Source organism: Onychomys torridus, unplaced genomic scaffold (assembly GCF_903995425.1).
Source record: "Onychomys torridus unplaced genomic scaffold, mOncTor1.1, whole genome shotgun sequence".
In the NCBI taxonomy this organism is placed as follows: Eukaryota; Metazoa; Chordata; class Mammalia; order Rodentia; family Cricetidae; genus Onychomys; species Onychomys torridus.
In genome coordinates, this window is record NW_023412427.1 from 2,123 (window position 1) to 17,994 (window position 15,872).

Genomic DNA, 15,872 nt, shown 5'->3' on the forward strand with positions numbered 1-15,872 from the left:
TAATAATGAAAATGCCCTACAGGCTTGCCTATAGCCTCATTATATGGAGTCATTTTTCTCAACTGAATCTCGCTCCTCTCAGGAAAAGGAGAGAATATTGTGTCCTATGTGTCAGAGACATCTTAATAGTGAAAACTACTTATTTCCCCACCCACATGAGATTCCATAACAAAAGAAATTTTGTGTCTGACTCTAAAGATAAGGAAACAACACAGATGTTTGAGAGGATGACAGGTGCAGCCATCTCAGACAAGGGTCAGACGGGCGAGCAAGCCATGGAAAACCCACCAGAAGATTAGGCTGGGGCCAGGAGGCTCTAGGAAAATCATCAGATGATGTGCTGCTTCTAGACCCAGACAATTAAGAACCACATAAAAAACGAGTTCCAGACATTTCCTACCATAACCTAAAGGTTAGGACAGATTATATTCCATAGCTGTCAGAGGGAGCAAGTTTCCTGCAGATAAGAACTGGAATGTCTAATGGTCAAAGAAAGTGGGTCTGCAAATGTTATAGATGCATGACATAAACTGCTAGAGAATATGGCAATTTCCTTGCAGCTGCAACTCTCCAATCATTTAAAACCAAGCATCTCCAACCAGGTGTAAGCTCCAATCCTGAGCTTGTGACTCAACAGAGTTGGAATTCCCCTAGACCCCCAACGCTAACCACTATAAAAATCATATCCTGTTACTGCTTAAGGTCCCTCTGACTCCACTGCTGAGTGGATGGAAAAGGGACCTGGGTTTGAACTTGTGAATTAAAAAGACTCTTTGCTTTTGCATTCAGATTGGTCTCTTGATAGTCTTTGGAATCATAGAACTTTGGGTGCAACAATGTTAACTGACTTCCTCAAGATGCCACAGCTAAAACAGACAAAGTAGGGTAGGGGTCCAGGGGGTCTGGTGGTAGCCTCTGTCCTTTTAAAGGCTGGAGGGTGGTAGCTTCTCTCTGGATCTCCTGCTGCAGCTCACAGCTCTATGATGTGGCAGTGAAGAACAATTGCCAAGTCCATGGTGTCTTGGACAAGGTGAGAGATGTGGCTGAACCACAAAGCACCCAAGATGGCACCTCCTGGTATCTCAGGATCCCACAAAGAACTGATGAATGAGTCTACTTGGTCCTGCATCTGGGCTCCTCCTGCCCTGTCACAGCAACTCTTCTGACCATGTCTGTCTAAAGTCAGCCACTAAGAAGAGTGGAGGAGAAATCACACAGAAAGAGACTCACATGCTGGTACCAGCCTCCTTCCCAGAAGGCCTTTCCCCATCATCCTCTACATCAAGGCCTTCTTGGGGTCCCTGAGAGGGGAGAGGAGGGGCTACAGTAGACATCTTCAGGAGAGGTTGTAATCTGTCCTAAGAAGGATTTCTCCAGCTCTGGATTTCTACTTCTGCCTCTATCAAAGTATTCTTTGGCATTCATTGCAATTTAGTTGACATGATGTCTCAAAGGAGTTGATTCTGAATGAGTCTTGCTCTTAGAGTGCATAGAGAAGTGGGAATGGATTGGATGGAGGCAGAGGGTCAATAGAGCCTCTCTAGAAAGATGTGTGTCCTCAGACATGTCCCTGGAGCTTTCTGATCTTTACCCAACAATACCAAGGACATTGGAACCCTAACTTCATGAGACAGTTGGGGAAGGAGATAGCAAACTGATAAAGTCATGTGTAAATTATGAACCTTGAGCCAGATTGGGGTATAGATACTGGCTGCATGGCCACACCATCAGTTTTGTGAACTAATTTGGGTGACATTGTGATTTTAGTATCATCCTATAAATTTGAGAGGAACCTGAAGCTGTTTATTGCCCCTGGATGTAGTATGGTTCCTTGGAGGTGGCCTCATATAAGAAATGCTCACCTAAACCCATCATAGGAGCCCATTCTGAGTTCTCTCACTGGGGCTCCAGTTTCCTCTCTGTAATTGAGGTCACTCTTCATTTGTGCTCATCCCAGACTCAGAAACTATCAAGACTTGTCAGGGGCAGAGCTGAATTTTCCATCTTCTTGTCTCCCTCTTCTGGGTCCTCCTCACTGGAACTCTGGAGGACACAATCTGATTATCCTGTTGCATGCCAAGTTTACTCTGATGACTTCATGCCTTTCCATTAGCAACCTGAGAGCACTGAAACAGCTTCCCAGGGCAGGACTCTGCCTCTGTTTCTCCTTCAGTCTCAATCTGCAAGTGATTCCCAATGCACTATCAATTAAATCCTAATTCTCCCTTTTTACATTTAACTACCATCACCTCTCTGGTTGCTTTAATCACTGTATGAAATCTCATAATCTGTTTTCATGTACAAAGCACAAATCACATCTCACTGCTTAGATTCATTTTCTACAAAGAGAGGAGTGGACACTGAGGCTTCCTCCTTCCCTACAAATGAAACATTCTGGTTGTTGAGCATTTACTGTTCCTTCAGTAGAAAGGCCTCCTCCCCAGGATCTCTTCACTCTGGCTGACCTTGAAGGTCTAGGTCACTGATACTGTGTCAGGAAACTTCCATCCTGTGCAGAGAGCTTCCCAATGACCTGCTTTGTGTTCCTCAGAGCTGCAGACAAAAGCCAAGGTGACAGTGCTGAAGGGAGACATTCTGGATGCCCAGTGCCTGAGGAGAGCCTGCCAGGGCATCTCTGTCGTCATCCACAGCGCTGCCTCCCTTGAATTCTTCGGTGCCATTCACAGACAGACCATCCTGGATATCAACATGAAAGGTAGTGTCTCGGGAGTATAAGAGAGAGTGGGAAATTTAGAATGGTCAAATAGCATGGGAAGGGAAGTGCCAGCCATGGAACACCTGCTGTCCTCTGGGTCTGTCAGATGCCTCTGCTTGCCAGCCCAGCTAGCAGAACTCAGGACTGTTGTCCTTGATGTTTAGAAGAAGAGATTGGGCTGAGAGAGCAGGAACAGAGGCCCACAGGTAGTCACAGGACAGAAAAGACAGAGCCACACCTGGGGACACATCAACTGCCAGGAAGTTCTCCTGCTCCTCCATGTGCCAAAGTGAGTGGACTCCATCTCAATGTGTTTAATATCTATCCACCCACTGCTGTGAACACCCACAAAGTTTTCCTGTGAGATCTGAGTTTTCCCAGCAGGGCTGCATTAAGAGATTGCTTGACCATGTGGTGTGGTTACCAGGTGATTGAAAGGTCTGGCACTTGGCTGAGCTAGGGGAGGTCTTTTGCTCAACCTCTGGGCATTCCTATACTAGCCTTGCAGAAGAGACAGGAGGGGTGGATAATGATCCAAGCCCTCCCAAGGTTATCCTGATTTTCTATCTGTTTCCATCTCCTCTATCCTTCTATCTAGTATCTCTTATCCCTCCCTCTCTCCTCGAGTACCCTGTCATAAAATAATAGGATCCCACAAATGGTGCCAGGAACAGGGATAGGAGACTTGACAAAAGGAGAGAGGAGGTGTCTCAGGTGTAAGAGGGTATGCCCGATAAGGAATTAAAAATAAAAGTGATGGTATTTTATTCTCCAGAGTGAAAATTGGGTGGCTTAATATCAAAGTTAAAAGTGAGTGAGGCTGCAGTGTATATTTCTATCTAGATTCCTTTCTTTTTTTCTCTATCTTATTTTCTATCTATAAACATTAAGGAAAAATATAAGGTAGAATGTAGGAATATTGTGTAGAAAAAACTTAGGAATAAGATTAGCAAGAAGATAAACGAACTATCTCCTTGATTTTTTCCAACTATGGGGCTATGAATGCAAACACCTGGGGAAGAATCAGAGAAACATCTATCAAAGGTGAGAAAAACTGGCACACAAAGATTCCTGTGGATGATTTGGCCTGTGAACAGCTTAGATTTAAGTCCTGATTGGCAGAGGAAAGAATTTTCCCAGAGACAGATTCTGGTGAAATAAAACTCTTCACTCCACTGACATTGTTACTGTATGATAAATTCACCATCAGAATTAGTTTCCTTGGCCATGAAGCAAAGTTTAGGGAACAGAAGGCTTGGGGAAAAGTTAGTAATCTTTCTCTCAAAAACTGAAAGCTTTCTTGGGAAAAACTTAATAATCTCTCTGAAAAACTGGAAGCTCTTTAGGTCTTTCCTTCTCAGATATTTTTCTATTTCTGTAATGGCGAAAATTAAATAATCTGGAATTAAAATCTATCAGTAAGGAAAAGCACCTGTAATTGCTGTAAAAAAACAAACAACCTCTTGGAACAGGACAGATCCTTTCTGATAGTCCAATCTCCCCTTCCAGCCAATATTATAAAAACAGCACATGCTTTGGACCCTAGCCAAAATCCCCTGTGGCTAGAGCCTAGCAATAGATTCCTGGGAGAGTGCAGGCAGAGACTTTCGGCTTCCCCACTGAAGGATGGAGCCTTGGCAAAAGCAGAAGGACCCTGCTGGGAAAAGCTGCTGGCATCAAAAAAACAGGGTCTAAGTTTGCAGAAACTATAAAGGCAGCATGGGAAGAGCTAAGGCAAAATTTGCCCATACAAACAAGGCCAGTGGGAATGTTGAGGGTCCACTGCTGGACTACCAGCCCCAAGTCAATAGATGGGGCTGTACAGCACCCAAGTTGTGGAAAATACCATCTCTGAGAAACCTCTTTCTTTCTTCTCTATGGGGAATGGATGGGAAATCTGCTTTAAAAGCTCAATTTTCAAGTACTCTCTTTACTTTTTCACTGACCCAGTAAAACAAGGGGTGGGTACCGGGTTGTGATGTGGGCAAAGGATACCAGATGCCTGTCCATGTGTGCACATGTGGACAGGTGTGGCTATTCTGGGGACAATGTTAGGTGAAGGAAGTTCACCTGTCAATGCCAGCAGCTCAGGGAGGACAGAAACCTTCTGTGTTAAAAACTTCCCCTGATCTTGACATTCACATGAACACATACTAAAATGGAAGTGGTAAATGGTAAATGGAAACCCCAGTGTGGGAGACCAGAAAAGCTGCATGGGAAATGTAGTTCATTCACTACAGCATGCAGAGATAGAAAAGGGCAGCTTGGAAAATGTAGTCCATAAAGTGGTTCAGTAACAGTATGACAATATAGAGAAAGGCAGTTTGAGAAATTAAGTCTGTAAAAGAGGTACTGGTACTGCGCTGCCCGAAAACTCTCTTGTTGTTTTTTCCAGCTCAGAATGCTATTTTTTCCACAGGCTTTGTTAGCTTCCCTCTCAAGAACTAGGAACAGGTGAAGAGTTGCCAGTCAGGAAGCAATGAAAGTGCTGACACTGTTTGTCAACAAGTCACACTGAAACCCTTTAGAAAACCAGGGAAAGAGCGCCGTGTGCTGGGAAATTGCCGTGGGTCTGAAAGAGAAAAAACTTACGGGCAAATGAAAAAAATTAAGGATCTTGAGTTGTGCTTGAAATGCAAGGGAGAAACACAGGCATCATTGAAATGTTCATGATTAGACTGGCGTGGTGGCACATACCTTTGATCCCAGCACTTGAGAGGAAGAGCAAGGCAGATCTCTGTGAGTTCGAGGCCAGCCTGGTCTAGAGAGTGAGATCCAGGAAAGGCTCAAAGCTGCACAGAGAAACCATGTCTCCAAAAACCAAAAAAACAAAAAACAAAAAGAAAAAAACAAAAAGAAAACCCAGCATCCTCCATGGTCTGTGCCTTTGTTCCTGGGTGACTTTCCTCAGTGACACACTGACATGGAAACATAGAAGCCATAGAAACTGTTCCCTTCCCAAGTGGCTTTGGTCATGTGTTTATCACAGCAACAGAAAGCTAACCAGGACAGTGGCTCAGTGCAAGGAGCCTTGTCCAACATGTGGAGGAGCCTAGGTGTGATCCCAACACTGAAAAGAAAATAATTATATTCAAACAGAGAAAGAGAGAGAGTAGAGAGAGAGAGAGAGAGACAGAGAGAGAGAGAGAGAGAGAGAGAGAGAGAGAGAGAGAGACAGACAGAAAAAGAGAGAGATAGCTCTATAAACTTGAAAACCTAGAAATCCCTGGTTTTTCAGAATCTAATGTCACCTTTTTTGATTTGGGATTTATTCTGTGGCTATAGAATGGCAATTTGTGTCAATATCAGGTAAGAATGTATTAGATTTGTAGTAGTCCTTCCATTGGGGTAGAGGTTGGAATGAATCTGACCCTTCAGCTTCTTTCCTAACAATAATGGTGAACTTCCAATTCTCAGGTACTCAGCTCCTGTTGGATGCTTGTGTGGAAGCCAGTGTCCCAGTCTTCATCTACAGCAGCACAGTGTCTGTAGCTGGACCAAACTCCTACAAGGAGATCATCCAGAATGGATGTGAGGAAGAGAATCATGAGAGCAGATGGTCTCATCCATACCCATACAGCAAAAAGATGGCTGAGAAGGCAGTGCTGGCAGCCAATGGGAGGAGCCTGAGAGATGGTGGCACTTTGCATACTTGTGCCTTAAGACTCCCATTCATCTATGGGGAAGGGAGCCAACACATTTCATATGTAGTGAATAGAGCACTCAAGAATAATGGCATACTTGACAGTTTTGCCAAATTCTCTGTGATCAACCCAGTATTTGTGAGTAATGCAGCCTGGGCACACATTCTGGCAGCCAGGGGCCTACAAGACCCCAACAAGGCACCAAACATCCAAGGTCAGTTCTACTACATCTCAGATGAAACCCCTCACCAAAGCTTTGTTGATTTACATTACACCCTGAGCAAGGACTGGGGCCTCCACCTTGATTCCAGTTGGAGCCTTCCTCTGCCCATGCTCTACTGGCTTGCCTTCCTGCTGGAAACTGTCAGTTTCCTGCTGCGTCCAATCTACAACTACCAGCCTCCTTTTAACCGCTGCTTGGTCACAATGTCAAATAGTGTGTTCACCTTCTCCTACAAGAAATCTCAGCGAGATCTGGGCTATGAGCCACCTGTCAGCTGGGAGGAAGCCAGAGAGAAAACTTCTCAGTGGATCGGGTCACTAGTGGAGCAGCACAAGGGCACACTGAACACAAAGTCTCAGTGATGTGACCAAGGCAGGGACATGGCCCTGAAGTTGTCAGATCCTCCAGAAAAGGTCTAAGAAACGACCCAACTTTTACACTTCCCTTTTACATACTGGCCAACTTGTCTTCAGGTCACAAAGCCTTACCAGTCCACTGGCCAGTCCCAAACTTTTGCCCTGAGTACTTGCCCAGAGACACACAGGCTGTGCTTCAGCTGCTATGAACAAAGGTTCAGTTTCTGGGACTGAACTGCCCAGAGCCTCCTTTAACTTAGAATTTCATCAGTGTTTCCATTTCCCCTCTCACAGTCCCAAAGCATTGTTTGTCTGAGAAAATTCCCATTGCTTCATGAAGCTCAAAAAGAACAATAAAAAAGGTTTCATGCCTAATCTGGTGAACGCCTAATTGTTGTGATCAATCTTAATTCCAGCTTTCCTTTCTATATCCAGTTAAGGCCATAGTCAGAACAGAAACAGAATGTCACTCCCACAGAGGTGGACCCAAGCACATACTAGATGACTGACCTGGAGTGCCCCGGTTCAGCATCACCAGGTCACAGACAGACAGCATCTTGCTCTGAGTCAGTAACATACTCCATATCTGACTAGAGAACCCACAGTTGAAAGAGGCCCTGTCTGCTCAACCAGACATCAGAAACCCGAGGGAGCTGTGGAGACACAGTACAGAGGAAAGAAAACTGTCTCTTGTCACAACTGCATAGTAATTCACCTGCCTTTTGGTATTACAGACAACAGGAAAGTCACATCCAGCATCAATACGTCCTTCTCACCCCACATTAATTAATGTTTGTAGGATGACATTGATTGGGACTGAGCTGCTGGACAAAGATCAGGAGATAAGACCATGCTGAAGTTCTATACAGCCAACCAAACCTAAGAGTGTTTTCCTGGTTACTACAATATTAGGAGAGAAAAACAAGCACCATTTTCAAGCAGGCCACTGATAGCCCAGGAAGCCCACTTGGTTTCACATCAGCAAGGGGTCATTGGAAAGTAGATGCTCTGCCTTTGTCATCCACTTCTGCTTCCTTTGCCATGCTAGGCTGAGAGAGCACCGGTCTGGCTCACTGGACAGTGTTCTATGGTATAAAAGGAAGAGTCATCTGTTTCTGAGAACAAAAGTAAATTCCAAGGATGAATTCTAGCCACAATTGAATGCATGTTTCTGTTTTGACTCCTCATCATCAGTTCTTTGAGAGGACATTCACTAAGAATGTAGCTTCAACATTCACTCTGTAAGAGGAAGGAGAGATGCTCAGGCACCACTCACAAGGACTCACCTGGCTCCAGGGTTGTGGGCAGCTTAGGAATGCAGCTCATACAATCCAGGCACCTTGTCCAGAGTGAGTGTCCATGAACCCTGGGTAAACAGAACACCTCCACAAGCCTGTTACATTAGCTCAGAAGGAAAAGATGGTGGGGTAGGAGAAAGGATCTTCAATCTTGATTTCAGCCAATTTAAATCCCTCACTGAATTCACTGGTCCATTTTCTCAGGGGAAAGCAGTCTCCCAAGGTCTAACAAGGGTGTGCATCTATCCTGAGAAGCATAATGGATTAGTTGCTGGTGGCAGTCACAGCTCCCACACACAGGAGCCATGTACTGCATGCAATCCACCACAAGGAGGGAGTAAAGGCACAGGAAAGTTGGCAGCAGCCCCAGCCTGTGAGCCTCCTCCTCTTTTTCCATTGGATTCTGCAGTCTGTGACCAAGGAATAAGGGAAGCACAGAAAAGTGTTTGCCCACAGGTTTAAGTGTGATGTACATATGACTGAAGAGAATGGAGTTGAACAGAAGGTGTCCAGGAAAGCTTCACAAACACGGTGGAACTCTAAAGGAGCATCAGGTGGGTCCATGCAGGGAGGACAGCCTGAGAGATGGTGCAGAGGAGGAGTGTGCTGGGGAGGGAGAAGGAAGGCCAGTGAGTAAGGAGGCTGGACACCCCTTAGCATGGTTTGCTGAGAGACAGTTCACGTCCAGAGATGAGCACTAGGCAAGACTGTCCTCTGGGACCCAGCAGAGTGTTCAGTAGATGGTCTGTTTATGAGGCTGCCTGCAGGAGACTGTCCAGAGACAATGCTTGTTCCTTGACCCCAGATACTGGAGTGTGAGCTTTGGGCAGCAGAGTGAGAACACACAGCTCAAGGAAGAGGGGGAGTGACCCCTGCTCCTCAGCTGGGTGTGGATCCTGTTTCTTAACCAGGTGGTGGGAGGCTCCAGTGACTCCACTGTTTCCCCTTGGTGTGAGTCCTGTGTACACACTTCATTGAAATTTAATCCTTCAGAATACTCGATATGAGCTTTAATTTTAAAGAGATGTAATGTGATGGAAAAGAAGTGTGAAATCTGAGAAAATGTATTTGATGGTGAACCCAGGGCCCTGTCCCAGTACTCCATCCCCGATCCAGATGACAGTCTAGTAGAGAGAGAAATATGTTAAACTTGGTAGGGGCTCTAAACAGGATGGTGTACAGTGTCCTGAAAAGGTCAGGTGCTAAGAGAGGTTCCTGCTGGACTGTTGGGCTCTGACCCCCATTCCAGTTAACTCTTTCCTTGCTTGCTGACATTGATCAGGTGTCCTACCTATGCTAATTGCCTGCTGGTTTCATTCCTCTTAAACAGCTTACTGGAGGGTCCTTGTTTGCACATCCTGCTTATTGGTGTAATGCTTGAATATAAAACATCTGTATTGAGTTTGCCCTCCCAAGTTCTTCCACTGTGCTGTAGGCCTGTATTTAAGTGCTCCTCCCTCCTCCAATAAAGGACATTCTACTGAGAGGAATGACCCCGTCTTATCTCTGTTTTAATCCTCAGCCCTTGTTCACACATGGTAGCACAGGGCACTACAAGTGGAGGTCCCACCGAGATCTCAGAAAGAAGGGACATGTGGAGGACACCCTAAGAAAGGCTGGCCAGCATTTTAAAAGAAGATAAGAGTGGGTGGATTGTTATGGGTGCAGCTAGTTCACAGTAGCTCCTGGAGGAACAGTTCATTGGAATGCTGAAGCACCAGGGCACCACCATTAAGAGCAGGATGGCTAAAGATTTCATTCAGATCCTCCAGAATGATAGTCCCTGGTTTCTGGTCTCTGGGGGATTTCATATACCAGACTGGGGACAGGTTATGATTGACTTACAAAAATGCTTGGTTAAATATGGGTTGCTTAGTGATAATGTCAATGTTCATGAACAATTAACTGAAGCTAATGCTGTGTTGGAAGAGGCTCAGGGAGAGGCGGCTTTCAGATCCCTTCAAACCTCCAATGTTTCTGACTCTGCAGAGTCATCTTCAGAGGGTGATGTAGAGGAAGTCAAATTAGAAAAGGATACTAGATGCTTAAGAGGGAAATTACAAAAGATATTACAAGGATAGACTTGTGCCCACAACCCTGATTTTGCAGCATGGAGGTCCTTCCTTCCCCACCCATAGAGGGGTTAAGGGAGGGGGCTTGCTTACCCAGTTATAAAGATTCAAAATTCTCAAGTTCAGAGGCAAAGGGAACATAATCCCCTAGATTTTAAAAACATCAAACAGCTTAAGAAAGATGTAATGTCTTATGGGCCCCATGCTCCTTTTACCACAGCTATTCTTGAATCTTTTTCTGCCTTAAATTGTACCCCTAGGGATTGGATGCAGCTGTGTTATGCTGCTGTCCCTGGGCGGGGTGGGGGGGGGGTATCATACAATTCCGAGTTTTGAACTGAATTATAAGGACTTTGAACCACCTTACTTAAATTTTCTAATTTGTAACCTGCCTTTCCTTGTTTGTTGGCATCTGTATACAATGTACAAACTCCAGATATGGGTGTTTCCCATACAATTCGAGGCAAAATCAAATCAGATCTCTTTATAAAATCAATTCTATTGCTTTTGGGGTATTTGCTCTTAATTTCTCCCAAAAAGTTACTGCAAGGTCTTTGCCAATGTTCACTATCTGGCCATAATTTTTCAATATCCTCCTTAGTTAAAGGTATGACAATTTCTGCTGGGTCGATTCTTACTAATTGATGAAGTCTCAATTTTCCTTTCAAAATCAACTCAGAGATTATTTTCTTCCACATAAGTTATTTTACATGGTTTATTTGTTAGAAAAAATCCATTCCAATATAATATCTTCCCTCTGCATTAAAATTCCTGTAGGAGAATGCCTAGAGGGTGAAATAACCAAACTGCAATCCAGCTTTGGATTGATATGATTCACGTGTCCTTCATGTAGTTTCTTTTCTACCAAGGCCAATTCTTTCTCAGCTTCAGGTGATAATTCTCTTGGACTATGTAAGTCCTTGTCACCTTCTAATATTTTGAACAAATTATTCAGTTCATCATTTTTTTAACCCCAACAATAGTTCATAGATGAGAAATATCTCCAAATAATCTTTGAAAGTCATTAAGAGTCTGTAATCGATCTCTCCTAAATTGCCACTTTTGGGGTCTTATTTTTGTAGACCTATTGTAAAAATAGAATTTCTGTACAGTAACATATGTCTGCTCCTGGCAGCACTGGATTTACTTCAGAGAGGAGGATGGGCATTGAAGACACTCTATATGGAGTTTATCTTCACCTTGGCAAAAATAGCCATTTGGGCAAGAAACTGTTCTTGCCTGGACTGCCTGATTGACTGGACATGCAGGACCCTTAAGAAGGTGACCACTAAACTTTGCTTGGCAAAATGGTCCTTCAGGTTCCGGCTTCACAGAAGAAACTGCCAGACATTCTACAGGACACAGAGAAAAATTACTGAGAGACTCTAGACCTGTGGGCTGAAGACAGATGCCCCAACTTTACAGAGGAACATTAGTTGACTGTCGAGGCTGCCAGCTGTCTCTGTCTACTCTCTCAAGACTCCCAAAACTTGCTTGCATCCTTCTCCCATTTCTCAGGCAATATTATATCCTTCTGGGGCCTTTCATGTAGTTCACGACTAGATAGTTATAATTTTCCTTAGTTATGATAAAGATAACTTAGATATGAAACCTTAGACTCACAAATATAGGATAGATAGGATATCTTGTTTAATTTTGCCAAATACAAACAGACTAGATATTATAACTATTATTCTTTCTTAATCATTGTTTTGTTATATGTAAATTTACTATGTTAAAGTTAAAATCTTCTTTTTTGAAAAAAAGAAAAGGGGAACTGCTGTGGGATGTTCTGTATGCTCTGAATGTGTTGCTGATTAGTTAGTAAATAAAGTGCTGATTGGCCAGTAGCCAGGCAGGATATATAGGCAGGACAAAGAGAGAGGACAATTCTGGGAGGAGGAAGGTGGAGGCAGAGAGATGCTGCCAGGTGCCACGATGGGAAGCAGATGTTAAGATACTGGTAACCACAAGCCACATGGCAACTTACAGGTTAATAAAAATGGGTTCATTTAAGACATAAGAACAGTTGGCAAGAAGCCTGCCATGGCCATACAGCTTATAATTAATGTAAGTCTCTGAGTGTTTACTTGGTTGTGGGTGAGCTGCTGAGGGACTGACTGATAAGAGAGATTTGTCCTGACCGTGGGCCAGGCAGGACCAAGAACACTCTAGCAACAGACCTGCTTGCATGGCTGTTCTTAATCAATGTGAGAAGGTGTAAGAGTGGAGAGAACTATGGGACCAGAAGCAGCAAGCAGTTGGCATGGACGCATTTGCACCTCTCGGCTCCTGGCTGTGTATGTAATGTGACCAGTCTCATAATTCCCTGCCTTGACTTCCCCAGAATGACAGGCCCTAACCTGTGATAGTACACCAAACTCTTTCCCCCATATTCAGCTTCTGGCCAGGGAATTTGTCACAGCGACAGAAGTGAAGGCAGAATCCAAGCATTCAGTCCCTTCTGCTGGAACTCCAAACCCTCCCTGCATGCTTTCTCCTCTCTCTGGCAGCCTAGCTTTGCTGCAGTTATCAGCATTTCTCCCATTCAGGTCTTACTGCCTGGATAGTCATCCATACCTCCTTATCTGATCCTTCTATCACTCACCTCAATGGTTCAACAATTTCTGAAACTTGAAGTTCCTCCACACACCATGCTTTTCCATATGGCCATGCAGGACAGTTTTCTCTTTCTAAAGCACAGAAATGTGGACCTCAGATAACGGACTCCAGGGACCAGTATTTTTACAAGCCTAGACAGTAGGGAGAAGATCTGGGTTGATATTCCTGGATTCCCAGGAGTTGATGGGGGCAGGGAGGAGATTTCCCTCTATCCAAGCGTGATGCTACCAACTGCATGTGAAGGATATTGGGCAAGAGAATGGACCATGCTTCCAGCCTGGCCTTGTTTGCAAAGAGGCAGAGCTAATGGTTTTGTGATTGGAAAGTTCCTAGTGAACTGTTGTTAGGAATGCTTCATTCTTCTCACTTTCCTTTTCCAGTTTCTAAGATTATGAAGAGTGCTTGCTTCTAAGAACCCCTTCAATAGGAAAGTGGTCCCTGTGTATTTGAACCCATTTTGTAAAGAGTGTTGGGTAAGATACATATGCATTTAGGATTGCTGTCAGGTGGGAGTCTCTTATCCCCACACCTAATGCTGCACAGGCATCAGACTCTAGACTCCATGCAGAATCTCTCTCCTACTGTGAGTTTATGATTCCACACCTGGGGCTGAACACAGCACTGGCACTCTCTCCCTTGGGTGTGAAAAGTTTGTGACGTAGGAATTTGAAGTTATGTTCTAAAAATCTGTTACTGATTCCCCAAGAAAGGATATGACACAGAATCAGGGGCTTTGTGTTATTCAAGTGTAAGCATTAGCCAAAGTCTGCTCTGTTGTGTAATATTATTTTAAGATGCATTACATTTGTTAATGCTGTGGAACATTTGATTTAATGATGGAAAAATGTGTTGCAATCTTTTATAATGTGTTCATTTAAGGTCATGAAGCTGTGTTACTTTGCCTGTCTAAAACACCTGATTTTTCTAATAAAGTGCTGAACAGCCAATAGCAAGGCAGGAGAAAGGATAGGCTGGGCAGGCAGGCAGAGAGAATAAATAGGAGAAATCTGGGAAGAGAAATTCAGGACTGATGAAAAGAAAAGGAGAAGAGGGCATTAGGGGTCAGGCACTGAGCTACACAGCCAGCCACAGAGTAAGAAGTAATGAAAGGTAGACAGAAATACAGAAAGGTAAAAGCACAGAGGAAAAATATAGATGGGATAGTTTAAGTTAAGGAAAGCTGGCTAGATACAAACCAAGCAAAGACTATGTATTGATAAGATGAAAGACAGACAGATAGAAAAAAAGAAAGAAAGAAAGAAAAGAAAGAAATGATGGAAGAAAGGAAGAAAGACAGAAAGAAAGAAGAAAGAAACAGGAGGGAAGGGAAGTAGAGCAGAGGGGAAAGGAAGGGAGAAAAAGCAAAGGAGGGAGGGAGGGAAGGGAAGGGAAAAGAAGGGAGGGAGGAAGGAAGGAAGGAAGGAAGGAAGGAAGGAAGGAAGGAAGGAAAGCCTCTGTGATAATTATTGTGTGAGCTTGTTGGTGCGCCCCTCAAAACAGTCAAAGAGTAAAAACAACAACTATAACTACTACTACAACAACTACTACTACTCCTACTACTACTCCTCTGTTCTGCTCTGCCTCTAGAACCTCTGGGAAGTGACAGCCTGCACTCACTTTATAAACAGCATGTCTGATCTGAGCCTACCTAGGCATTCTAAGTCTATATGAATGCTCTTGTCCTGTTACTTCCAGTCTGGATCTGTGAACCCTGATCCCATGAAAGAAAGAACACTGAAGCTACAAAAGTTCTATTATAGAGGAGAAAAATGTGCCCTCCAGCCCACTCTGGTAATGAGGGACAAGGCCCTATCAGAAGTGTCAGGCATCTGACCCAAAGAGAATCATAGCCGAAGAACACATCCCTTTTCTGGAGTGGAAGGATCTCCAACACCTCCTCTGGAAGATGAACATAAGGGCTTGGTCACCCCATATTATGAGCTATGCCACATCCACTTTAGTGTCTGGCCCTTCTGAAACATGGAAAAGAAGATGCCTGGCCCTCAGTAACACTCAGAGGAAGAACCTTCACTAAGCACCACACCTAAGTGGCCCACAACAGTACCCCAACATTAACTCTTGCTTCAGCCACTAAAATGATCAACTAATCAAATAAACAAAAACAAGGCATTTAGCAAAACTTCATCTATCCTTGGAATTCTGAAAAGTAAATGACTTGTGCACCTTCTGTGGTCCATTTTTAAATCAGTTTAGGTTTTCTTTATGCATAGTACAAGTTGCTGTTGTTGTTTCTAATCTAAAAACACTTTTGCAAATGTGCATGTATGAGTGTCTGTACATTATTGTTATATTATGCACTTCCTTATTGACTTTCTTTTTTCTTTTCATTAAGAGATTTTCTATTCATTTTACATATCAATCACAGATTCCCTTGTCCTCCCTCCTCTCACCCAGAGCTTTCACCCCAATCCAAACCCCCATTCCCACATCCTCAAAGACAAGGTCTCCCCTGAGAAGTCAGCAGAGCCTGTTACATTCAGTTGAGGCAGGTTCAATGCCCTCCTCCCTGCACCAAGGCTAAGCAAACTGTCTCAGCATAGGCACTAGGTTCCAAAAAGCTGGCTCATGTACTAAGGACAGGTCCCAGTCTCACTGCTTGGGGACCCCCTAAACAGTTCATGCTAAACAGCTGTCTCACTTATCCATAGGGCTATGGGGGCTCCTCAGCTACTGGTTCACAGTTCATGTGTTTCCACTAGTTTGGCTAGTTCTCTCTGTACTTTTTCCAAACATGGTCTAGATAACTCTTGTTCATATAATCCCTCCTCTCGTTGATTGGACTCCTGGAGCTCTGCCTGGGGCTTGGCCATGGATCTCTGCATTCACTTCCATCAGTCACTGGATCAGGGTTCTATCATGGCAGTCAGGGGGTTAGGCCACCTGATCATCAGAGTAGGTCAACATGTAGAAGATTGCAAAT

The 15,872-nt window shown here is 44.1% G+C and overlaps 1 protein-coding gene across 1 annotated transcript; it reads left to right on the forward strand.

Moving 5' to 3' along the window:
• Window positions 1-1,363: 1,363 nt before the first annotated feature.
• Window positions 1,364-6,945, forward strand: LOC118575652 (NADPH-dependent 3-keto-steroid reductase HSD3B3-like; the record flags this gene model as incomplete). Its single annotated transcript, XM_036176109.1, has 3 exons — window positions 1,364-1,376; window positions 2,552-2,716; window positions 6,134-6,945. Coding segments are annotated over 3 exons (990 nt in total), but the record flags the coding sequence as incomplete, so codon positions are not given.
• Between the last annotated feature and the right edge of the window lie 8,927 nt (window positions 6,946-15,872).